The sequence below is a fragment of the Ascaphus truei genome, chromosome 8 (genome assembly GCF_040206685.1).
Source record: "Ascaphus truei isolate aAscTru1 chromosome 8, aAscTru1.hap1, whole genome shotgun sequence".
Lineage (NCBI taxonomy): Eukaryota > Metazoa > Chordata > Amphibia > Anura > Ascaphidae > Ascaphus > Ascaphus truei.
Genome location: NC_134490.1, coordinates 36,915,093 through 36,940,360, shown reverse-complemented (window position 1 = coordinate 36,940,360; position 25,268 = coordinate 36,915,093). Strand labels below are relative to the sequence as shown.

The 25,268-nt window shown below is 49.8% G+C and overlaps 1 protein-coding gene across 1 annotated transcript in view; it reads left to right on the top strand.

The window, feature by feature from the left end:
• Nucleotides 1-21,892: 21,892 nt before the first annotated feature.
• Nucleotides 21,893-25,268, top strand: part of ARHGAP45 (Rho GTPase activating protein 45) — a 44,132-nt gene continuing 40,756 nt past the window's right edge. Inside the window, 3 exon segments of the mRNA XM_075611452.1 lie at nucleotides 21,893-22,224; nucleotides 24,190-24,252; nucleotides 24,254-24,500. Coding sequence (XP_075467567.1) covers nucleotides 22,135-22,224; nucleotides 24,190-24,252; nucleotides 24,254-24,500 — 400 coding nt within the window. The 5' untranslated portion in view covers nucleotides 21,893-22,134.

Below are 25,268 nucleotides of genomic sequence, written 5' to 3'. Positions count from 1 at the left end.
CACTGCAGCAAGGGATTCTGGGAAATGACATGCAAATGAGCACACAGTGCCACCCTTTGCATCAAAACCATATGACATGGTCCCCTGTAAGCTTATGCTTGCTGCATTTCACAGCTTTTGAGCACAGCCAGGGTTAAGATGCATAGCCAGTAAACCCGCCCACAGACAGCTGTTTCGACCTTAATGGGTCTCCTCCGTGTGGGGTTGGTTATACTGGCTTTGCATCAGTTTGCAAAGCCAGTATAACCAACCCCACACCGAGGAAACCCATTAAGGTTGTCTTAGAGAGGTCTGCAACCCTGCCTTTCAACATTATCACCTAGCATACAGTGCTTCCACTGCAGCAAGGGATTCTGGGAAATGACATCCCAGGGGTGGTAGGGCGGGCGGCGGGTGTGTGAAAGGCAGGGGTGGCTGGGCGACGGGTGGATGAAAGGCAGGGGCGGGAGGGCGGTGGGTGGGTGAAAGGCAGGGGCGGGAGGGCGGTGGGTGGGTGAAAGGCAGGGCCGGGAGGCGGGCGTGGTGTGGGTGAAGGGCAGGGGCGGCGGCAGGTGGGTGAAAGGCAGGGGTGGGAGGGCAGCAGGTGGGTGGGTGGGAAGGCAGGGGCGGGGGGCGGGAAGGCAGGGGTGGGTGAAAGGCAGGGGAGGGCGGCTGGTGGGTGAAAGACAGGGGCGGGGGGTCAGCGGGTGGGTGAAAGGCGGGCGGGGGGGTGAAAGGCACAGGCGAAAGGCGGGCGGGGGGCAAAAGGCAGGGGCGGAGGGGCGAAAGGCAGGGGCGAAGGGCGGGGTGGTGAAAGGCAAGGGCAGGGGGTGAAAGGCAGGGACGGTGAAAGATATATATATATATATATATATATATATATATATATACACCATAATACTGAGTTAAGTTATGGTGAGTAAAAAAAGTGACAAAAACCATAACTTAACTCAGTATTATGGTATAGCCTATCCCATAGCTTCTTTGCATACCCAGTTAACCAGCCCCACACTGATGAGACCCATTAAGGTCGAAACAGCTGTCTGTGGGTGGTTTTCTGGGTATGCAACTTAACCCTGGCTGTGCTCAAAGCTGTGACCATGCAGCAAGCTTAAGCCTATAGGGAACCATGTTAAAAATGGTTTTTGAAGCAAAAAGTGGCACTGAGTGCTCATTTGCATGTCATTTCCCAGAATCCATTGCTGCAGTGGAAGTGCTGTATGCTGGGTGATAATGGTGAAAGGTGGGGTTGCAGACCTGCCTAAGACATGCAGATGAGCATACAGTTGTATTTGCATATATATATATATATATATATATATATATATATATATTGTGACAGAAACCAGGGGATGGTAATAAATTCCATATATAGGGCTCCCAGGATACTGAACAGTTTCTATCCTGTCTGGCCTGGGAGTGCAGCCTTATAATACATGCACTCCATCCCACAGTTTTGGGCAAGCGCTGGAACTGAGGGATTTCTGTCACCTGTCATGCTAATTAGAAATCAGGTATGTAAGACTGATTTCCTGTTTGCTCTTGTCTCTTCTCCAGAGCCTGGAAGGCTGCTGAACACAGTGGGGAGAAGCCCCTTCCCCACACAGGTTCAATTGTTCTATTCATTTGGCTAACTCTGCAAAAGTACCTTGTTTTGTTGTTGGAAAGTGGAAAAGCCACTTCCACCCTGAGTTAGGGAAATCTAAGTTAAGTTATCGCTCAGGTGAGCAGTTTTTGTTTTGATGTGTTTTGTTGTATGCACTGTGGCAGTCTCAGTGCCTGGGACTGAATAAACCAGGCACAGCCTGTTTAAAGGAACAGTACGTGACGCCTCCTCATTTAACCTACCCCAAAAGACCGTGTTCTAACCGTCCCGGACAAGCAGCGGAGCCCCGGAGTAAGCTGTTTGTCACATATGGTGGAGAATGCGGGCAGAACACTAAAAGGTCTGGGGGTTAAAGAACTTTAAAAAAAAAAAAAAAAAAAAAAAGTTTTTTTTCTCTCTCTCCAAACAAGATGGAAGACGTGGTGAGTGCGCTGGTACGCAATGTCGCTGTCCAGAAAGACGCGAATGAAGCCCAGCAACAGGCGAGTGAAACCCAGCGACAGCTGTTAATAAACCAGCAAGAGACTAATGCAATCCTGCAACAGGCGAATGCAAACCAGCAAGAGACAAACCGCTTGCTGAGAGAGGAGCAACAGCGGTTCGCTCAGGGCTTACAGCAGGAACTCGAGATCCTGAGGGGGACTATCAGTAACCTTCCACTGGCAGCGGCAGCCCCAGTTCCGAAAATGACCAGGGCAAGCCACTACCTTCAGAAGATGGGACCCTCGGATGATGTGGAAGCCTATCTTCTCACGTTTGAACGCACGGCACAGAGAGAGGGATGGCCAGAAGCTGAGTGGGCTGGTCTAATCGCACCCTTCCTAAGCTGCGAACCCCAGAAGGCTTACTTTGATCTAGAGCCAGCCGAAGCTAACGTCTATGCAAAATTGAAGTTCGAGATCCTCGCCCGCCTCGGCGTAACCACGGCTGTTCGCGCCCAAAGGTTTCACGCATGGTCCTTCACGATGGATAAAGCCACCCGAAGCCAGATGTATGACCTCATCCACCTCGCCCGGAAGTGGCTACAACCCGAGATCAACTCAGCAAGCCACATCGTGGAACGGTTGGTCATGGACCAGTTCTTGAGGAAACTTCCCTCTGCCTTACGCCATTGGGTCAGTCGGAGTGACCCCCACAATGCGGATGAGCTTGTGGCCCTCGTAGAAAGGTACAATGCAGCAGGAGAGCACCCGCAACCCACAGTCGTGGAGCAACCCCACTACCCGAGGTTCCAGGACTCTTCCAGAGACGGTAAAAGGGTACCGGGGTTAAGAGGAGCTGAAGAGCGGCGACCACCTTCACGCAGCACCAGCAACAGTGGTTCGCACACTAAGGGCAATAGCCAACATGGGGAGCCGGGAAAAGGCTCTAAGTGGGACACAGACTATGTACCTAAATGTGTAAATTGTCATGAGAGGGGCCACACAGCAAAAATCTGCCCACTAAATGATGAGCCCATGCAATGCAACAGCGTGGAACCTTATTCGCTGTTGTCCCAATGTATGCGCCCTAGCCCAGAGGACCCCTTGAATAACCATCTGTGGGCATTTGTAAAGGTTAATGGTAGGAGGGTTCGGGCACTTCTGGACTCTGGGAGCATGGTCACACTAGTGTCCGAATACCTCTTGCCCATTAAGAAGAAACAGGGAAACAGTTCACAAAGAATGGCAATTTGTTGTATACATGGGGATAATCATGAATATTCCACTGTTGATGTTTTTTTTGAAACAGAGTTTGGTTCTTTAGATTTCAAGGTGGGTATTGTACCCAAACTGGCACATGATGTGTTAATAGGGACCGACTTTCCCCATTTTCTAAAAATGTGGTCCCCCGCTCAGAATAGCGCCCAGAGTTCAATAGCGGACCATAACGAAGTATTAGAAGAAATAAATCCTTTCCCGTTTTCAGAAATGGAGGTTGACGAGGGCCCAAATAAGAAGGGGGAAAAGGAGGAGTGCTGTAAAATTCCCTTCCCCATCACTACTTTGGTAGGGAATACCCCAAATCAGGATGTTGATCAGACACTTACCACCCCAGAACCGGATAAGACCCTCGCTGACCTAGAGGTCAGTCCTGGGAGTTTTAAGAAGGCCCAGTGGGAGGACCCCACATTAGAGGTAGCAAGGGGAAATATACGGGACCTGAATAGTACTCTTGGCCAACCAGATAGGTCGCTTGCTTACCCCTACTTCGAGGTAGAGAACGACCTAGTATATCGGGTTGATAAAAGAAAATCAGTTACAACTAAACAATTGTTGGTACCACGGACATTCCGTAATGTAGTGTTACACCTCGCACATAGTCATCCATTGGGGGGACACCTAGGGGTGGAAAAGACAAAAGAAAAGGTTCTCCGAAGCTTCTATTGGCCTGGGGTTCTGGCAGAAATTACGAATTATTGTTCCTCCTGCCCAGCATGTCAGATCACCGCCCCGTTCAAGGCGTACCGCAGCCCATTGGTACCCCTTCCCATAATAGAGGTACCATTTGACCGGATTGCTATGGATCTAGTAGGACCCCTAATAAAGTCTGCTAGGGGACATCAGCATATATTGGTAATATTAGATTATGCCACCCGATATCCGGAGGCAGTTCCCCTACGTAGCACCTCTGCCAAAAACATAGCAAAAGAGTTAGTAGTTCTGTTTTCCCGGGTTGGAATTCCTAAAGAGATTCTATCTGACCAGGGAACACCGTTTATGTCCCAAGTAACAAAAGAGTTATGTAAACTCCTAAAAATCAAGCATCTCAGAACCTCAGTCTATCATCCACAAACAGATGGTTTAGTGGAAAGGTTCAATAAAACCTTAAAGAGCATGTTACGGCGGGCGGTCGATAAAGATGGGAAAAACTGGGATTGTTTGTTACCGTACCTGTTATTTGCCATTAGGGAAGTTCCCCAATCATCCACAGGCTTCTCCCCGTTTGAACTATTGTATGGCCGACACCCAAGGGGCTTACTGGATATAGCCAAAGAGACTTGGGAACACGAGGTTACCCCTTACAGAAGTGTAATAGAGCATGTTGCCCAGATGCAGGACCGCATTGCTGCAGTCCTACCCATAGTGAGGGAACACATGGAGAAAGCTCAAGAAGCACAGAGGAATACGTATAATAAGGGTGCTAGGGTCAGAATTTTTTTTCCAGGTGATAGGGTACTAGTTCTGGTTCCCACCGTGGAAAGTAAATTCCTTGCTAAATGGCATGGGCCATATGAGGTCTTGGAAAGAGTGGGAGAAGTAAATTATAAGGTAACACAGCCAGGTAGGAGGAAACCTGAGCAAATTTACCATATAAACCTACTCAAGCCCTGGAAAGATAGAGAAGTCTTGTCAACCCTAGTAACCCCAGGTCCGTCAGAGAGTCAAGAAACTGACCCAGAGGTTAGCATAGCTGAAACCCTGTCCGTTCATCAGAAACAAGAGGTTCAGAATTTAGTGAGCAGAAACAAAGAAATCTTCTCTACACAGCCAGGTAGAACTAGCGTAATTGAACATGACCTAGTCTCTGAACCGGGGGTCCGAGTTAACCTTAAACCGTACCGAATCCCAGAGGCCAAAAGAGAGGCTATAAGTTTAGAGGTTAAAAAAATGCTAAAACTAGGCGTAATTGAGGAATCCCAAAGTGGGTGGAACAGCCCTATAGTCTTAGTCCCAAAGCCAGATGGTACAACAAGGTTTTGTAATGACTACCGGAAACTAAACGCGGTGTCAAAATTTGATACTTACCCTATGCCCAGGGTAGATGAACTTGTAGAGAGACTGGGCAAAGCCCGATATCTCACAACCCTAGACCTAACAAAAGGGTACTGGCAGGTTCCCCTCACAGAAAAGGCAAAAGAAAAGACAGCCTTCTCAACCCCAGACGGCCTCTTTCAGTATAGGGTGCTGCCTTTTGGCTTACATGGAGCTCCCGCCACATTCCAAAGAATGATGGATAAAATTTTAAAACCACATGCTCGGTATGCTGCTGCCTACCTGGATGATGTGGTAATCCATAGTGAAGATTGGCAATCCCACCTTCCAAAGGTCCAAGCTGTGCTCGACGCAGTTCGGTCTGCTGGACTAACTGCTAACCCCGCTAAATGCACCATTGGTCTGGAGGAGGCCAAGTATCTGGGGTATTCTATTGGCAGAGGTTTACTCAAACCCCAAACACTCAAAGTGGAGGCGATACAAGGTTGGCCAAGGCCAGTTACAAAAAAACAAGTAAGGACCTTTTTGGGGTTAATTGGGTACTATAGAAGGTTTATTCCCAATTTTGCGACTAAGGCAACCCCACTAACCGACCTCACAAAAGCAAGAGGACCACTTATGGTAAAGTGGTCCCCCGAAACCGAACAGGCCTTTAGAAGCCTGAAAGAAGCTCTCTGTGCCCAACCAGTGTTGGTCACACCTGACTTCTCCAAAGAGTTCGTAGTCCAAACCGACGCATCTGAGGTAGGGCTGGGGGCGGTACTCTCCCAGGAGTCTCAAGGTGAGGAACACCCCATCCTTTATTTAAGTAGGAAACTAAATCCCCAGGAGAAAAATTACTCCATAGTAGAGAAAGAGTGTCTCGCAATAAAGTGGGCTGTAGAGACGCTCAAATACTACCTGTTGGGGAGAAAATTCCGGTTGGTCACAGATCATGCACCCCTTACCTGGATGTGTCAAAACAGGGAAAAGAATGCTAGAGTGACCAGGTGGTTCCTAAGCCTACAACCCTTTAAATTTTCTGTGGAACACAGGTCAGGGCACAAACATGGCAATGCTGACGGGTTGTCAAGGATGCACTCCCTAATATCCATGGTCGCTCATCCCTCAGGGTCTGAGCTGGGGGGGAGGATATGTGACAGAAACCAGGGGATGGTAATAAATTCCATATATAGGGCTCCCAGGATACTGAACAGTTTCTATCCTGTCTGGCCTGGGAGTGCAGCCTTATAATACATGCACTCCATCCCACAGTTTTGGGCAAGCGCTGGAACTGAGGGATTTCTGTCACCTGTCATGCTAATTAGAAATCAGGTATGTAAGACTGATTTCCTGTTTGCTCTTGTCTCTTCTCCAGAGCCTGGAAGGCTGCTGAACACAGTGGGGAGAAGCCCCTTCCCCACACAGGTTCAATTGTTCTATTCATTTGGCTAACTCTGCAAAAGTACCTTGTTTTGTTGTTGGAAAGTGGAAAAGCCACTTCCACCCTGAGTTAGGGAAATCTAAGTTAAGTTATCGCTCAGGTGAGCAGTTTTTGTTTTGATGTGTTTTGTTGTATGCACTGTGGCAGTCTCAGTGCCTGGGACTGAATAAACCAGGCACAGCCTGTTTAAAGGAACAGTACGTGACGCCTCCTCATTTAACCTACCCCAAAAGACCGTGTTCTAACCGTCCCGGACAAGCAGCGGAGCCCCGGAGTAAGCTGTTTGTCACAATATATATATATATAGATGTAGAGGTATCGGTACCGTGTGTGTGTGTGTATATATGTAGTCAAATAGAACAGTTGGCACTCCATAGGTGCTGATAGGCTGTAGGTGCTTGTCCCATATGGATAATATAGACATACGTTACCGTTCAGAGGTCTCGTAAAGCAAGAGACAGCACTCAACTGTAGAAAACTTCACAAAGTGTATTAGTGAAAATAGTGGTACATCAAGAAACTCAACGTTTCGGTCCTCCAAAATGGGACCTTCCGTATACTTCCTGAGGAAGGTCCCATTTTGGAGGGAGGAAGGTCCCATTTTTGAGGACCGAAACGTTGGGTTTCTTGATGTACCACTATTTTCACTAATACACAATACCGTTCAGTGGCTAACGAAATGCTTTTATTTGTGCGAGCTTTCAAGATAAACTGATCTCTTGTTCCGGCGGTTTTACAATGAATAAAGCAGACAAGGGGTTTACTCAAAAACAGTGCATCTTGGAATGTGACTAGAGCTCATCCCTCCCCTCTGTGTAGTGTGTGATTTATGACTAGAGGTGTTAAATAGTCCCTGAATGTGAGGGATTTAAGTGTGTGTGTTTGTGTATGTAAATATAAATAAATAAAGAGCCCACAGTATATACAGCACTTTACAAAAAGTGTGTATGGAGTGGGAGTGTATATCAATGGTGTGGGTAGGTGTGGAAATGTGAGAGGGTGTTGCATTACTAAAAGTGTGTGTAGATACTATGTGGTCCCTATTGGTCTATTGGGATGTAATTACATAGAGTATATGTATGTGTAAGAAACAGTTGTGTATGCATACATATAGCGCAGTATGTATAGACATGGCCTTTATGGGAAGAGAGTTCTCTCATGTCAGTAGTGACTCATAAAACTTCGGTCTCGGTTTAGGCCACCGCTAAGTGTCCCGAACATTTGCATAAATTTGTATTCATGAAATCGTCTCTCGGTATTCTAAGGCTGCGCTTATAGCGACGCGACGTCGCGGCAAAACAAATGCATTACCGCCATCGTGTGCGCTTATAGTAAGCGCGATGCGACGGAGCGACGGATTGGTCGCGATCGCTGGAAGTCATCTCTATTTGATTTTCCAGCGACCGTCGACTGACGTCGCTTCGCCGTCGCCAGCACTATAAGCATAGCCTAAGATTGCCTTTGAGTATGGCCACCTTCAGATCGTTCATCTTATGGCCAGAGTCAAAGAAATGTTTGCCGACAGGACTGTCTCTTGTTCCGCGTGTGATGATGTGGCGATGCAGATTCATTCTCTTGTTTAGCCCCTGTCCCGTCTCACCTATGTAGTAGTAGCCCCCTGCGCATTTCTTGTCCCGCATTCAGTTGTACTGTTGAATATTTTACTCCTCACCGTCATTTTCTTGAGATTATGAGGTTGTCTGTATGATAATAAGGGTGTTTCAGGGAAGACCTGTTGCAGTCTTGTATCTTCCTGGAGAATGGGTTGTTGTTCCCTGACAATCTTGCGTAGGGCTTCCAGGTGTCACGCTGTGCTCACCACAAACAAGGCGGGACCACGGTGCTGAGGTGGGAATGGATATAACGCCACCCACAGTCATGAGAGCGTGTCTGGATTCTAGATTTTGTCGGGGTAGCCGGATCGGGGTTGGAGAAGTACGGATGGTCGATATACTTGCCGGGGTCAGAGTAGGAGAGGTGCGGAACGTTGCAGGTACTATTAGCCATGTTCGGGTTTGGAGAGGGTAGAGTCGTCGTTGTCCGGTTGCCGAGGTCAGGTTTGGAGAGAGTAGAATGGTCGTTTGTCCAAATGCTGAGGTCAGGTCTAGAGAGGTGACGATCATTGTGGAAAGCCGGGTCGGTACACAGAATGGGGAACAACAAGGCAAGGCAAGACTGTGGAGGCAGAGAAGAGGTAAGTACAACGCAACTGGTTCTATGCTCAGCCGATTTGCCAGTGGAGCAGCTAAGCATAAGTAGGGGAGAGCGTCCAAAGAGGACCCTGCACCGTCGAGGTGTGTGCAAGGCGAGGGCTGTGGTAGGGCAGGGTGCTGATGCCGAGAGTAGAATTGAGTGAGGAGGCAGACCTTCCGTGCTAGAGCGTGCGTGTGTCTTTGTGCACGCCGCGCTTGCCCGTGATCGGCGCTATTTAGGATTGGCGCAGGTGCGTGCGCTAGTGCAGCTGTGGTTGCCTGGCGAGGTAGGAGCGAGCGGCGCGGATGAGCCTCTGGCAGTGGAGGTGAGTGGGGAGCACGCCGACAGTGGCATGGCTCCCTGAGCCTCACACTAGGTGTGGGTTATATGTGACCACCAAAGTGACCCTGTCGCTTGACTCTTTCTATCTGTATTCAAGGAGATCACTTCTTGGTATTCTGGGGGCTTTGTATATTTGCTGGTCTACAATTCTGTGGTTATATCGATGGTTTATGAAATCTGATCTCAAGGCTGTAATCCGCTGAGATCTGTCTGCTGTGTCGGAGCATATCCGGTTGTATCGTATGGCTTGACTGTAGATGGTTGCATGCTTTGTGTGTGTCGGGTGGAAGCTGTTGTCCCTCAAATAGCTGGCTCTGTCTGTAGGTTTGCGGTATACAGAAGTCTGTAGTTGGTTGTTCTTTATAGTAATGGTGGTGTCTAGGAAATATACTTTGTCCAGGGAATGGGTGAGTTTGAGGTTGATGGTCGGGTGGAACGTATTGAAGTTCTCATGGAACTGTAGGACGTCCTGTTTGCCAGAGGTCCAAATCAGGAGGATGTAATCAATGTAGCGAAGGTATGTAAGGGGTTTCAAGTGACAGGTGGAAAGAAAGTCACTTTCCAGTTTTGCGCAGAACAGATTGGCATACTAGGGCGCCATCCGAGTGCCCATATCAGTTCCAGTTGTGTCTAGGTATGTGTCATTTGCAAATGTGAAGTAGTTATGGGTCAGAATAAATTTGATGCATTTAGTCACTGTCTCTGTGAGTGGCTCCTGCAGTCCCAGAAAGTATCTGCAGGCTGAAATCCCATCTTTGTGGGGGATGTTAGTGTAAAGTGACTAAACATCCATGGTTGCTAGTAGTGTTCCTGTTGGGAGGGGGCCAAAGGCATGAAGTTTGTTAAGCAGGTCGGTGGTGTCCTGGATATAGCTGGGCGTGTTCCTCACAAGTGGTTTTAGAATGCTTTCCACCCAGCCAGAAATATTCTCAAGTCAGTGTGCCAGATCCAGAGATAATAGTGCGCCCAGGGTTACCCTCTTTGTGAATTTTAGGGAGCATGTAGAATGTGCCAGGTTTTGGGTTCGCTGGTATCAGGTCCAGAATTTGTTCTCTTGTGTGGATCAGGAGTGTTTTAATGATCCTGTTGAGTTCTCTCATGTATTTTTTTTGTTGGATCCTCCTGTAGTTTGGTGTAATACTTTGCATCAGAGAGTTGTCTGTGTGCTTCCCGCAGATAGTCTGTGGTGTTCATTATGACAACTGCTCCTCCCTTGTCCGCAGGTTTGATTGTTATGTTGTGGTTGGCCTTTAGCGATTCTATGGCTCTCTCTCGATCAGTGTCAGACTCCTAGCTCTAGTCACATTCCAAGATGCACTGTTCTTGAGTAAACCCCTTGCCTGCTTTATTCAATGTAACACCGGCGGAAGAAGAGATCAGTGTATCTCGAAAGCTCGTACAAATAAAAGCATTTCGTTAGCCACAGAACGGTATTGTCTATTCATTTTTGAGATATATATATATATATATATATATATAATCAAGCAAAACAGAAAGAACGAAGTAGCGCCTCTAATATAGCCTATACAAAACTGTGATTAATGAAAACCAACTATGAAAGCATCCAATGGGGTGGCATATGTGGGTAAATTAAATCCAAACCAGTATTAACCAAGGGTAATAGGTTCTATAACGTATTTAAAATGTTCAATAACAAAGACCTAATACTTTAATATATAAAAAATACTAAATAACCATAACATATAAAAAGTATATAATAAAAAATGTAAAAATTGTAATAAAAAAAATATGTAAAAATGAATGAAAAACCTAAAAAACCTCAGAAAAATACAAAGTCCTGTTCCAGAACAAAGCATCCAGATATATGGCAGCCCGTTTCAAAGGGGTCACTACTCCCTGTTGATACCTATGAAAAAAGAAAAGAAAAGAAACAGGCGCACACCTAGTGCATTAAAGTATAACAAATAGTTTATAGAACAATAAAAACAGTCAAATGCCCACTCACAAAAGTACAGGGTTTAAAAGCAGGTATGAGATAGGCTCTCATAAGCCAGTACTGCCGTCTGTTATCAGCAATGGAGCCCTCTCCTGTCTGCTCTCCGCATGGTCTGAGCAACCGGAAATGACGTCCCTCCGGTCGGGTGCACCACACAGGAAATCCCTCCGGGAACTAGCACCTCCAGTTTCTTGCTTCTGGTCAGTGAGACATCAGAGGACGAGGATCCAGCGTTTCTTTCCTCACAGCCTCACACAGCCTGCAGCGTCTCGCAACCCGCAAAGGTAAAGTTCGTGGGGAAGTGACAACCTCAGCCTTAGCCACGCCCTACGCGTTTCGTCATCATGAGGACCGCACTAAATCATTTCAAAATTAAATGATGTAGTGCGGTCCTCATAATCAGTCTATTATGACTGTTATTTAATGATGTTTAAGGTCACTAACTGGTTAATTTTTTACCAAACTTTTTAATTGATTCATTTAATTATGCAAATTACCTTGGTATAAATACTATGGAGGGGCATCCAATGTAAAGGTACATTTACTGTGTACAGGTATTGTCCGAATATATCCAGCATACAGGTATATACCCCCAGTATACAGGTACACTGACTGCTTACAGGTATATACAGTATATATCCAGCATACAGGTACATAATTCTGTTTACAGGTATACATCCAAAGTACTGGTACATGCTGAAATCAGATCCAGGTGAGTCTGGAATATCCCAGCATATGCTGTAAAATGTACAGCTCTGAAGCAAAGGTGACAAACGCAGCAACAGACACGGGGAGCCCTGAAATATCCCAGCTCCGGGAACCCAGAAATATCCCAGCTCCGGGAACCCAGAAATATCCCAGCTCCACCCAGAAACATCCCAGCTCCAGGAACCCACAAATATCCCAGCTCTGGGAACCCATAAATATCCCAGCTCCAGGAACCCAGAAATATACCAGCTTTGGGAATCCATAAATATCCCAGCTCCAGGAACCCAGAAATATACCAGCTTTGGGAACCCATAAATATCCCAACTCCAGCAACCCAGAAATATCCCAGCTCTGGGAACACAGATATATCCCAGAAATATCCCAGCTTTGGGAACCCAGAAATATCCCAGCTTTGGGAGCCCATAAATATCCCAACTCCGGCAACCCAGAAATATCCCAGCTTTGGGAACCAAGAAATATCCCAGCTCCGGGAACCCAGAAATATCACAATCCCAGGAACCCAGAAATATCCTAGGTCCGGGAACCCAGAAATATTCGGTCTCCGGGAACCCAGAAATATCCCAGCTTCGGGAACCCAGAAATATCCCAGCTCCGGGAACCCACAAATATCCCAGCTCCGGGAACCCAGAAATATCCCAGCTCCGGAAACCCAGAAATATCCCAGCTCCGGGAACCCAGAAATATCCCAGCTCCGGGAACCCAGAAATATCCCACCTCTGGGAACCCAGAAATATCCCAGCTCCGGAAACCCAGAAATATCCCAGCTCTGGGAACCAAGAAATATCCCAGCTCTGGGAACCCACAAATATCCCAGCTCCAGGAACCCACAAATATCCCAGCTCCAGGAACCCAGAAATATACCAGCTTTGGGAACCCATAAATATCCCAGCTCCAGGAACCCAGAAATATACCAGCTTTGGGAACCCATAAATATCCCAACTCCAGCAACCCAGAAATATACCAGCTCTGGGAACCCAGATATATCCCAGAAATATCCCACCTCTGGGAACCCAGAAATATCCCAGCTTTGGGAACCAAGAAATATCCCAGCTCCGGGAACCCAGAAATATCACAATCCCAGGAACCCAGAAATATCACAGCTTCAGGAAGCCAGAAATATCCTAGGTCCGGGAACCCAGAAATATTCGGTCTCCGGGAACCCAGAAATATCCCAGCTTCGGGAACCCAGAAATATCCCAGCTTCAGGAACCTGGAAATATCCCAGCTCCGGGAACCCATAAATATCCCAACTCCAGCAACCCAGAAATATCCCAGCTCCGGGAACCCAAAAATATCCCAGCTTCAGGAACCCAGAAATATCCCAGCTCCGGGAACCCAAAAATATCCTAGCTTCGGGAACCCAGAAATATCACAGCTTCGGGAGCCCAGAAATATCACAGCTTCGGGAACCTGGAAATATCCCAGCTCCTGGAACCCAGACATATCCCAGCTCCTGGAACCCAGACATATCCCAGCTCCGGGAACCCAGAAATATCCCAGCTCCGGAAACCCAGAAATATTCGGTCTATGGGAACCCAGAAATATCCCAGCTCCGGGAACCCAGAAATATCCCAGCTCCGGGAAGCCAGAAATATTCGGTCTCCGGGAACCCAGACATATCCCAGTTTCGAGAACCCAGACATATCCCAGCTTCGGGAACCGAGAAATATCACAGCTCCGGGAACCCAGAAATATCCAAACTCCGGGAACCCAGAAATATCCCAGCTCCCGGAACCCAGAAATATTCAGTCTCTGGGAACCCAGAAATATCCCAGCTCCGGGAACCCAGAAATAGCACCGCTCTGGGAACCCAGAAATATCACAGCTTTGGGAACCCAGAAATATCCCAGCTCTGGGAACCCAGAAATATCCCAGCTCCGGAAACCCAGAAATATTCGGTTTCCGGGAACCCATAAATATCACAGCTCCGGGAACCCAGAAATATCACAGCTCAGGGAACCCATAAATATCCCAGCTTCGGGAACCCAGAAATATCCCAGCTCCGGGAACCCAGAAATATCCCAGCTCCGGGAACCCAGAAATATTCCAGCTCTGGGAACTCAGAAATAGCACCGCTCTGGGAACCCAGAAATATCACAGCTCCAGGAACCCAGAAATATCACAGCTTCGGGAACCCAGAAATATCCCAGCTTCGGGAACCCAGAAATATCCCAGCTCCAGGAACCCAGAAATATCTCAGCTCCGGGAACCCAGTGTCACGGGAGACCAAGCTTATTAACACTTTACCATCTGGATCCTTTGATTGAATAAAGCATGAAATAAAATAAATTGTATTTATTCACATAAAGAAAACGCACAGCTTGAATTACAAAATGATCACAAATAAACACTTACTGGGATGGGGCAAAATGAAATAAAATGTCCACGGTACGAAATCCTCAGAAATCAAGTCTCTAGGCATCAATTCCTAGATATGGGGTTGATGCGCAAAAAGAGCCGTGTAATAGTCCTTGGCTAGGGGCGCTAGCGCAACCCCTGTATCTCTGCCAAAAGTAAACTTTTCGTTTTTGTCCTTGCAGGATTCGTTTGCCAATCCTTAGTTCTAACAAACTTTTGAAGCAGGGTGCAATCCTTAGTTACGATGTTATGACCTTTGCACCGCACGCTGTAGCTCAGATGAATCTGATGGAACTTCTTACAAGATGGAATTGAATCTCAGGTGAATCTCTCCTCTCCACTGACTGCACGAACTTTTAAAACTATTCCAAGCCTATCTGTATAATGTGCAGCCAATCCTTGGCGTGGGAACCAATCCTCCCACATATAGCCAGGTTCTGCCAGTCTCTACAGACCCTGGCAGAGGGTTTCAGTATAGCAACTGAGCATGTGCAACCAAGGTCATCTTCCCCCACTTGTCACTTAGCATATGGCATCCTGCCTTCTTACTGGGTACGGCTCAGTCTCCTTCACCCCTGCGTGCTAACCAAAGGTTCAACACCTCTATTTCCTTGCTTCTGAAGCTGACTCTTGATCTGAGGATATGGCCACTACTTAGCTATCCTGAACAAATGGCGCTCACACCTCCCAGCCTTTCCTGCTAACAAAGGGGATCACACTTCTAGGACAAATGTCCCTTTGATCTAGTAGCCATAAGCCCCACTCAGAGTCTTTGCAGGACAACAGATCCTGTCTGATTTAATGCATAAAGTATAAACATATTTTAAAACACTGTTGCCTAAAAATATACTCATACATTCTGCTGCTAAAATGTGTTACAGTTTTCCGATGTATGAAATAGAGTGTAACCTAAACGGTTCTCCTTACACTCGTCTTCATTTCTTACACACAGCAACTGGATCTTTAAACATTTTAACTTCACTTTTAAAGCTCGCACAGCCTTATCTTAATAAAACCTTCTCAGCCTGATACCTGACTGGAGTAACCCCCCTGAACTCCTATACTGGATTCAGGGTACCTGGGTAGTGTCCCTTTATCATAGGGACCCTGTGTAGAGTGTGGAGATATAGATTAACCCCTTATGTCCCGTGTAGGTTGTGGGTATTCATTAACCCTTAATACGGCGATATGGCCCTCTTCTTCCAAGCCAGGCGCATATAGACAATTTCTACACATTCACAGGACTGCAGCCAGCAGTTGGCTGCAGAGCTGACACTCTACGCTTTAACTTAAAATGTAAACCCTTCGGGTAACCCGCAACATGAGCCCCCTTATACCCAAACACACCCTGACAACATTTTCCAGTAAAATCATCCCTGACGCTCACGCCTGGCGCATCCCGCTGGTTGGCACTCCTAGAACATTAAAACCACATACAGGCATACCCCGCATTAACATACGCAATGGGACCGGAGCATGTATGTAAAGCGAAAATGTACTTAAAGTGAAGCACTACCTTTTTCCCACTTATCGATGCATGTACTGTACTGCAATCGTCATATACGTGCATAACTGATGTAAATAATGCATGTGTAACAGGCTCTATAGTCTCCCCGCTTGCGCACAGCTTCGGTACAGGTAGCGAGACGGTATTGCTGTTCAGGATGTGCAGACAGGCGCATACGTGAGCTGCCGTTTGCCTATTGAGCTAGGTGTACTTACGCGCGAGTGTACTTAAAGTGAGTGTCCTTAAACCGGGGTATGCCTGTACATCTTTATTCCTTAATGTTACTTTTATGGCTGTAGCACTTATTCCCACGACCTGTTATTTATACTATTTGTTATTTATTTGATTACCACGTGTATTACCACTGTGAAGCGCTATGTACATTAATGGCGCTATATAAATAAAGACATACAATACAATACAAGCAGTTATATAACACAATTGGGTTGAAGAGCTGACACTCACAATTCCCCAATATAGCTCAGGGGCACCCAACCGGGCATATTACCTTTATTTATGGCCTGGGTACCCCTTCGCCGACACACCCAGAAATATCCCAGCTCCCGGAACCCAGAAATATCCCAGCGCAGGCACCTGGTGCCTCTGAGATGGGAGCTGTGTATTGCTGCGGTATCTTTGCTTCAGCAGCCCTCTCTGGTGGTCACAGGCTTCCAGTGCAGAGTCCTCCTCTTATAGATCCATATTGTGCTGCTCCTCTATCTGCAATTCCCTCTCCCTAAGCCTTAGTCATTTAAAGACACACTGAAAACTCGCCTTTTCAAAAGAGCTTATCTAGCACCCCCCTAACCCCCTCCCCGTGGCGTGGCTGGACCAAACTCCACCCTAACACTCCCCAACATCCACACCCTCAAACGTTACTGGGACCAGCTGTGCGGCTGAACCATACCCCATCCTGAGGCACACTCCGTCCCACAATGAGCAGCCGCTTTACCTTTCGTTTCAACATTGTCCCTCATTCCCTGTAGATTGTAAGCTCTCCGGTGCAGGGTCCTCATTATGTTTCTGTATCTGTGCATGCTTGTCCATATTTGTATGTAACTGTTTATGTCATTATCAAATCTCTGGTTCCCCGTTGTACCACGCTGTGGAATACGTTGGTGCTTTACAAATAAACAATAATAATAATATAACCGCTCCCTATAACTCCTCCTATTGCCCCATATAACCGCTCCCTATAACTCCTCCTATTGCGCCATATAACCGCTCCCTATAACTCCTCCTATTGCCCCATTTAACCGCTCCCTATAACTCCTCCTATTGCGCCATATAACCGCTCCCTATAACTCCTCCTATTGCTCCATATAACCGCTCCCTATACCTCCTCCTATTGCCCCATATAACCGCTCCCTATAACTCCTCCTATTGCTCCATATAACCGCTCCCCATACCTCCTCCTATTGCCCCATATAACCGCTCCCTATAACTCCTCCTATTGCCCCATATAACCGCTCCCTATCACTCCTCCTATTGCCCCATATAACCGCTCCCTATACCTCCTCCTATTGCCCCATATAACCGCTCCCCATACCTCCTCCTATTGCCCCATATAACCGCTCCCTATAACTCCTCCTATTGCCCCATATAACCGCTCCCTATAACTCCTCCTATTGCCCCAAATAACCGCTCCCTATCACTCCTCCTATTGCCCCATATAACCGCTCCCTATAACTCCTCCTATTGCCCCATATAACCGCTCCCTATCACTCCTCCTATTGCCCCATATAACCGCTCCCTATAACTCCTCCTATTGCCCCATATAACCGCTCCCCATACCTCCTCCTATTACGCCATATAACTGCTCCCTATACCTCCTCCTATTGCCCCATATAACCGCTCCCTATAACTCCTCCTATTGCTCCATATAACCGCTCCCCATACCTCCTCCTATTGCCCCATATAACCGCTCCCCATACCTCCTCCTATTGCCCCATATAACCGCTCCCCATACCTCCTCCTATTGCCCCATATAACCGCTCCCCATACCTCCTCCTATTGCCCCATATAACCGCTCCCCATACCTCCTCCTATTGCCCCATATAACCGCTCCCCATACCTCCTCCTATTGCCCCATATAACCGCTCCCCATACCTCCTCCTATTGCCCCATATAACCGCTCCCTATACCTCCTCCTATTGCCCCATATAACCGCTCCCTATAACTCCTCCTATTGCTCCATATTACTACTGTGAAGCGCTATGTACATTAATGGCGCTATATAAATAAAGACATACAATACAATACAATATAACCGCTCCCCATAACTTCTCCTATTGATCCAGATAACATCTCCCTATAACTCCTATTGCTTATATAACTGCTCCTTATAATTCCTGCCCCATATAACCCATCCCTAAAATGCCTCCTGTGCCCTCTATCTGCTCCCTTTAGCTCCTCCTATTTACACTCTGCCGATCCCCAGCTCATACTCATAAGTACATAATACAGTGACAGGCCTCCGAGAGGTGTATAGTGACAGGCCTCCGAGAGGTGTATAGTGACAGGCCTCCGAGAGGTGTATAGTGACAGGCCTCCGAGAGGTGTATAGTGACAGGCCTCCGAGAGGTGTATAGTGAGAGGCCTCCGAGAGGTGTATAGTGACAGGCCTCCGAGAGGTGTATAGTGACAGGCCTCCGAGAGGTGTATAGTGACAGGCCTCCGAGAGGTGTATAGTGACAGGCCTCCGAGAGGTGTTGCCTGGGACGCAGTGACTTGTTGGGCAGGGGTAGGGTGGAGTTTCGGAGATATGGATGGCTGGGGCCCCTTCTATGGCCCTGGACACAGGACAATCGCTTCCTGTTAGGCAGGTATGTAAATATATACACTAAAAAGATGTTTTCCATGCACACCCACACGGTATGTGCACATACATTCCCACGTGTTACAATACCCAGCACTCTGACGCTGCTCCTCCCTATCCCTGGCACTCTGACGCTGCTCCTCCCTATACTCAGCACTCTGACGCTGCTCCTCCCTATCCCTGGCACTCTGACGCTGCTCCTCCCTATACTCAGCACTCTGACGCTGCTCCTCCCTATACCCAGCACTCTAACACTGCTCCTCCCTATACCCAGCACTCTGACGCTGCTCCTCGCTATACCCAGCACTCTGACGCTGCTCCTACCTATACTCAGCACTCTGACGCTGCTCCTCCCTATACCCAGCGCTCTGACGCTGCTCCTCCCTATACTCAGCACTCTGACGCTTCTCCTCCCTATCCCTGGCACTCTGACGCTGCTCCTCCCTATCCCTGGCACTCTGACGCTGCTCCTCCCTATACTCAGCACTCTGACGCTGCTCCTCCCTATACCCAGCACTCTAACACTGCTCCTCCCTATACCCAGCACTCTGACGCTGCTCCTCGCTATACCCAGCACTCTGACGCTGCTCCTACCTATACTCAGCACTCTGACGCTGCTCCTCCCTATACCCAGCGCTCTGACGCTGCTCCTCCCTATACTCAGCACTCTGACGCTGCTCCTCCCTATCCCTGGCACTCTGACGCTGCTCCTCCCTATACTCAGCACTCTGACGCTGCTCCTCCCTATACTCAGCACTCTGACGCTGCTCCTCCCTATACTCAGCACTCTGACGCTGCTCCTCCCTATACTCAGCACTCTGACGCTGCTCCTCCCTATACTCAGCACTCTGACGCTGCTCCTCCCTATACTCAGCACTCTGACGCTGCTCCTCCCTATACTCAGCGCTCTGACGCTGCTCCTCCCTATACCCAGCACTCTGACGCTGCTCCTCCCTATACTCAGCACTCTGACGCTGCTCCTCCCTATACTCAGCACTCTGACGCTGCTCCTCCCTATCCCTGGCACTCTGACGCTGCTCCTCCCTATACCCAGCACTCTAACACTGCTCCTCCCTATACTCAGCACTCTGACGCTGCTCCTCCCTATACCCAGCACTCTGACGCTGCTCCTCCCTATTCTCAGCACTCTGACGCTGCTCCTCCCTATCCCTGGCACTCTGACGCTGCTCCTCCCTATACCCAGCACTCTAACACTGCTCCTCCCTATACTCAGCACTCTGACGCTGCTCCTCCCTATCCCTGGCACTCTGACGCTGCTCCTCCCTATACTCAGCGCTCTGATGCTGCTCCTCCCTATACTCAGCACTCTGACGCTGCTCCTCCCTATACTCAGCACTCTAACGCTGCTCCTCCCTATACCCCTCACTCTGACGCTGCTCCTCCCTATACTCAGCACTCTGACGCTGCTCTTCCCTATACTCAGCACTCTGACGCTGCTCCTCCCTATACCCAGCACTCTGATGCTGCTCCTCCCTATACCCAGCACTCTAACGCTGCTCCTCCCTATATTCAGCACTCTGACGCTGCTCCTCCATATACCCAGCACTCTGACGCTGCGCCTACCTGTACCCAGCACTCTGACGCTGCTCCTCCCTATCCCTGGCACTCTGACGCTGCTCCTCCCTATACTCAGCACTCTAACGCTGCTCCTCCCTATACTCAGCACTGTTCCCCCCCAATACACAGCGCTCTGATACTGTGCTCCAAACCCCCCCCCCATCAATACTCAGTGCTCTCATGCAGCTCCCCCCCGATACATAGCGCTCTGATACTCTCCCCCCCAATACACAGCGCTCTGATACTGTTCTCCGACTCCCCCCCCAATACTCAGCGCTCTGATGCCGCCCTCCCCCCAATACCCAACGCTCGGATACTGTCCCCCCTCCACTCAATACCCAGCGCTCTGATACTGTCCCCTCCCCCCATACCCAACGCTCGGATGCAGTGCCCACCTCCCCCCAATACCCAGCGCTCTGATACTGTTCCTCCCCCAATACCCAGCGCTCTGATACTGTCCCCTCCCCCAATACCCAGCGCTCTGATACTGTCCCCTCCCCCAATACCCAGCGCTCTGATACTGTCTCCTCCCCCAATACTCAGCACTCTGACGCTGCTCCTCCCTATACCCAGCACTCTGACGCTGCTCCTCCCTATACTCAGCACTCTGACGCTTTCCTCCCTATCCCTGGCACTCTGACGCTGCTCCTCCCTATACTCAGCACTCTAACGCTGCTCCTCCCTATACCCAGCACTCTGACGCTGCTCCTCCCTATACTCAGCGCTCTGACGCTGCTCCTCCCTATCCCTGGCACTCTGACGCTGCTCCTCCCTATACTCAGCACTCTGACGCTGCTCCTCCCTATACCCAGCACTCTGATGCTGCTTCTCCCTATACCCAGCACTCTAACGCTGCTCCTCCCTATATTCAGCACTCTGACGCTGCTCCTCCCTATACCCAGCACTCTGACGCTGCTCCTCCCTATCCCTGTCACTCTGACGCTGCGCCTACCCGTACCCAGCACTCTGACGCTGCTCCTCCCTATCCCTGGCACTCTGACGCTGCTCCTCCCTATCCCTGGCACTCTGACGCTGCTCCTCCCTATACTTAGCACTGTTCCCCCCCAATACCCAGCGCTCTGATACTGTCCCCTCCCCCCAATACCCAGCGCTCTGATACTGTCCCCTCCCCCAATACCCAGCGCTCTGATACTGTCCCCTCCCCCAATACCCAGTGCTCTGATACTGTCCCCTCCCCCAATACCCAGTGCTCTGATACTGTCCCCTCCCCCAATACCCAGCGCTCTGATACTGTCTCCTCCCCCCAATACCCAGCGCTCTGATACTGTCCCTCCCCCAATACCCAGCGCTCTAATACTGTCCCCTCCCCCCAATACCCAGCGCTCTGATACTGTCCCCTCCCCCCAATACCCAGCGCTCTGATACTGTCCCCATCCCCAATACCCAGCGCTCTGATACTGTCCCCTCCCCCAATACCCAGCGCTCTGATACTGTCCCCTCCCCCCAATACCCTGCGCTCTGATACTGTCCCCTCCCCCCTATACCCAGCGCTCTGATGCTGTCCCCTCCCCCCAATACCCAGCGCTCTGATACTGTCCCCTCCCCCAATACCCAGCGCTCTGATGCTGTCCCCCCGTCACCATTACCTAGGCGTGTTCCACACACACCCAGACACGTTACGTGCACACACAGCTGTGGGAGGGGACAGGACGCTGCTGTGGTCTCCGGCATTCGTAGAGTTAACGCCCTCAGCCCTTTCCTGTCTGTGTCAGGTTTGGGGCAGCGATAGTCCAATCAGGAAGCGCCCTAACGTCACATGGCATCTGACAGCAACACTTTCAGGCACCCTGCACTAGCTCTCTGAGCACCCCCAAAATCTGCCCCCCTCCCCAGGAGGGGTCGCAGGGGCGAGCGAGGGGGGCGAGCTCCGGAGGGGTCACCGCGGAGCACACAGGGAAGCCAGAGAGAGGAGAGTGACAGACCCCAGGATGTTTTCAAGGAAGAAGCGAGAGCTGATGAAAACCCCGTCCTTATCAAAGAAGAGCAGAGCAGGAAGCCCGGCACCACAGACCCTGAGCGTGAGTCACTCTGCACAGACCCGCACTGCACCTTCTGCGCTCTGCACCCCGCACCGCAGTCCCGTCACACTACACTGGACCGTATGCGCTCTGCACCCTGCCCTGCAGATCCCGTCACACTACACTGGACCGTCTATGATTTGCACCCTGCACCTTATGCGCTCTGCACCCCGCACCCCAGATCCCGTCGCACTACACTGCACCCTCTGTGATTTGCACCCTGCACGACAGAGTGTTAGCCTCACTGCACCGTGCCCAGCACCACATGCACACTCTGCGCCCGGCACCGCACTCCCCTCTGTGTTCTGTACCCCGCACTGCACTCTGCATCTCCTTGTATTGCATCCTAAACTGTACGTCACAGAACTGCAGGGCCTGAGTGTGAGTGAGTGTGCACCTCCATGTGCTACTCACTGACACCGGCTCCATCCCGCATGACACTTGTGGTTACAGATGCTAGTCCCTTTGGAGCAGCCTGTGGTGGGGGTGACAGTGGTGGCTGCTGCACTTCATGTCACATTACACTCTTGTTGCAGAGCTGGGACTCCCCCGTGTCTCTCCTCCCTCTGTATTCCCAGTATACTGTATACACCAACCTGCTGAGAAACAAAACCAGCAGCACAGATGTGTATCTCTGGGGGGGGGGTATACATTTCTGTATGTAACTGTATATGTGATTATGGATGTATGTATACATCGCTGTATATGTAATTGTGTGCATATATCTCTAGATATGCAACTTTGTATATGTGTATTTATATCTCTATAATACGGTATGTTTTTGAGTGTGTATATATATATATATATAACTGTGTATATATCTGTATACATAATGGTGTGTATGTGTAACTGTGTTTACATGTATTTTTGTCACACTTTAAGGAAACCCAACAGTGAAGTGCAGCATTTTCGCTGCACTTTGCGAACCGTGACCATGGTTTCACGTGGAAAATGTCGCCAGCATGTTTTCATTTCACCACGTACCACTCGAACCTCTCCTCTATACAACATGTGGAGAGACGCCTGTGAGCCCACGGGAGATGCCTGGGGAATATGCTAATTCCACGTTTTGTATAGAGGAGTGGTATGGGAGGTACTGTATACAAGTCAATAGGTCCCCTGCTATATCGGCCTCTCTCCTCTCTTCTCCTCCTCTGCTCCCTCTCTCACTCTATTTCAGGGAGTCCTCAGCATATGACTGATTTAGCATTTCCTTTAGCCCAGTAAAGCTTGACGACATATCTCGTGAACAGAGTTGGGACAGTTTTGTACGTCTGTAAAACCCCAAGAACATGCAAAAAAAATTGTCTTTGTAGTACACAAACAGTGTGTACACCGAATGTCACTTTTATGTCTGAAGCGCTTATTCCCATTATGTGTTATCTGTATTATTTGTTATTTATATGATCTATAAACCCCGCGCTCTGACACTGCTCCCCTCTATACCCCGCGCTCTGACACTGCTCCCCTCTATACCTCGCGCTCTGACACTGCTCCCCTCTATACCCCGCGCTGACACTGCTCCCCTCTATACCCCGCGCTCTGACACTGCTCCCCTCTATACCCCGCGCTCTGACCCTGCTCCCCTCTATACCCCGCGCTCTGACCCTGCTCCCCTCTATACCCCGCGCTCTGACACTGCTCCCCTCTATACCCCGTGCTCTGACACTGCTCCCCTCTATACCCCGCGCTCTGACACTGCTCCCCTCTATACCCCGCGCTCTGACACTGCTCCCCTCTATACCCCGCGCTCTGACACTGCTCCCCTCTATACCCCGCGCTCTGACACTGCTCCCCTCTATACCTCGCGCTCTGACACTGCTCCCCTCTATACCCCCGCGCTCTGACACTGCTCCCCTCTATACCCCGCGCTCTGACACTGCTCCCCTCCAATAACCAACTCCCTGACGCTGCTGCCCCCCAATACTGAGCTTTATACTGTTCTCTTATTTCGTCCCCCGCCAGGAGCTCCCCCGTAGGGATGTCAGTGAACCCTCCTCCTCCACTGACTCCGCCCCTAGCCCCTCACTCAGCGGCAGCCCCCGGCTCCTCTGGAACCCTCAAGAGACCCACCAGCCTGAGCCGACATGCCAGCGCCGCAGGGATCCCACTGTCCTCCCCCAGGGGCAAGCCCAACAAACTGCAAGGGGGTGCGAGCCCACCCGAGAGCGGAGAGGGGTCCTTCATCGAGGTGGAGGACATCTCGCAGCTTCTGGGGGACGTAGCGCGATTCGCAGAGCGCCTGGAGAAACTGCGCGATGTGGTACTGGATGAGGGTGGAGTATGTGAGAGAGATGGGGGAGGGAGGAGGAGAGAGGGAGGGAGAGGGATATAAGGGAGGAGAGGGATATAGGGGAGGAGAGTGATATAAGGGAGGAGAGGGATATAGGCGAGGAGAGGGATATAGGGGTGGGGGAGGGTGTGAGGGAGAGCAAGGGGTGAGTATCTAAAGGAGAGAGTGAGCAAAAGAGTATGTAACGGGGAGAGAGGGGGGAGCATGTAACGGGGAGAGAGGGGGGAGCATGTAACGGGGGAGAGAGGGGGGAGCATGTAACGGGGAGAGAGGGGGGAGCATGTAACGGGGAGAGAGGGGGAGCATGTAACGGGGGAGAGGGGGGGAGCATGTAACAGGGAGAGAGGGGGGAGCATGTAACGGGGAAAGTGAGGTGGGTATGTAACGGGGGAGGGAGAGAGGGGGAGTATGTAACGGGGGAGAGAGGGGGGAGTATGTAACGGGGGGAGAGAGGGGGAGTATGTAACGGGGGAGAGAGGGGGAGTATGTAACGGGGGGAGAGAGGGGGGAATATGTAACGGGGAAAGTGAGGGGAGTATGTAACGGGGGAGAGAGAGGGGGAGTATGTAACGGGGGAGAGAGAGGGGGGAGTATGTAACGGGGGAGAGAGAGGGGGAGTATGTAACGGGGGAGAGAGAGGGGGAGTATGTAACGGGGGAGAGAGAGGGGGAGTATGTAACGGGGGAGAGAGGGGGAGTATGTAATGGGGGAGAGAGAGGGGGAGTATGTAACAGGGAGAGAGAGGAGGAGT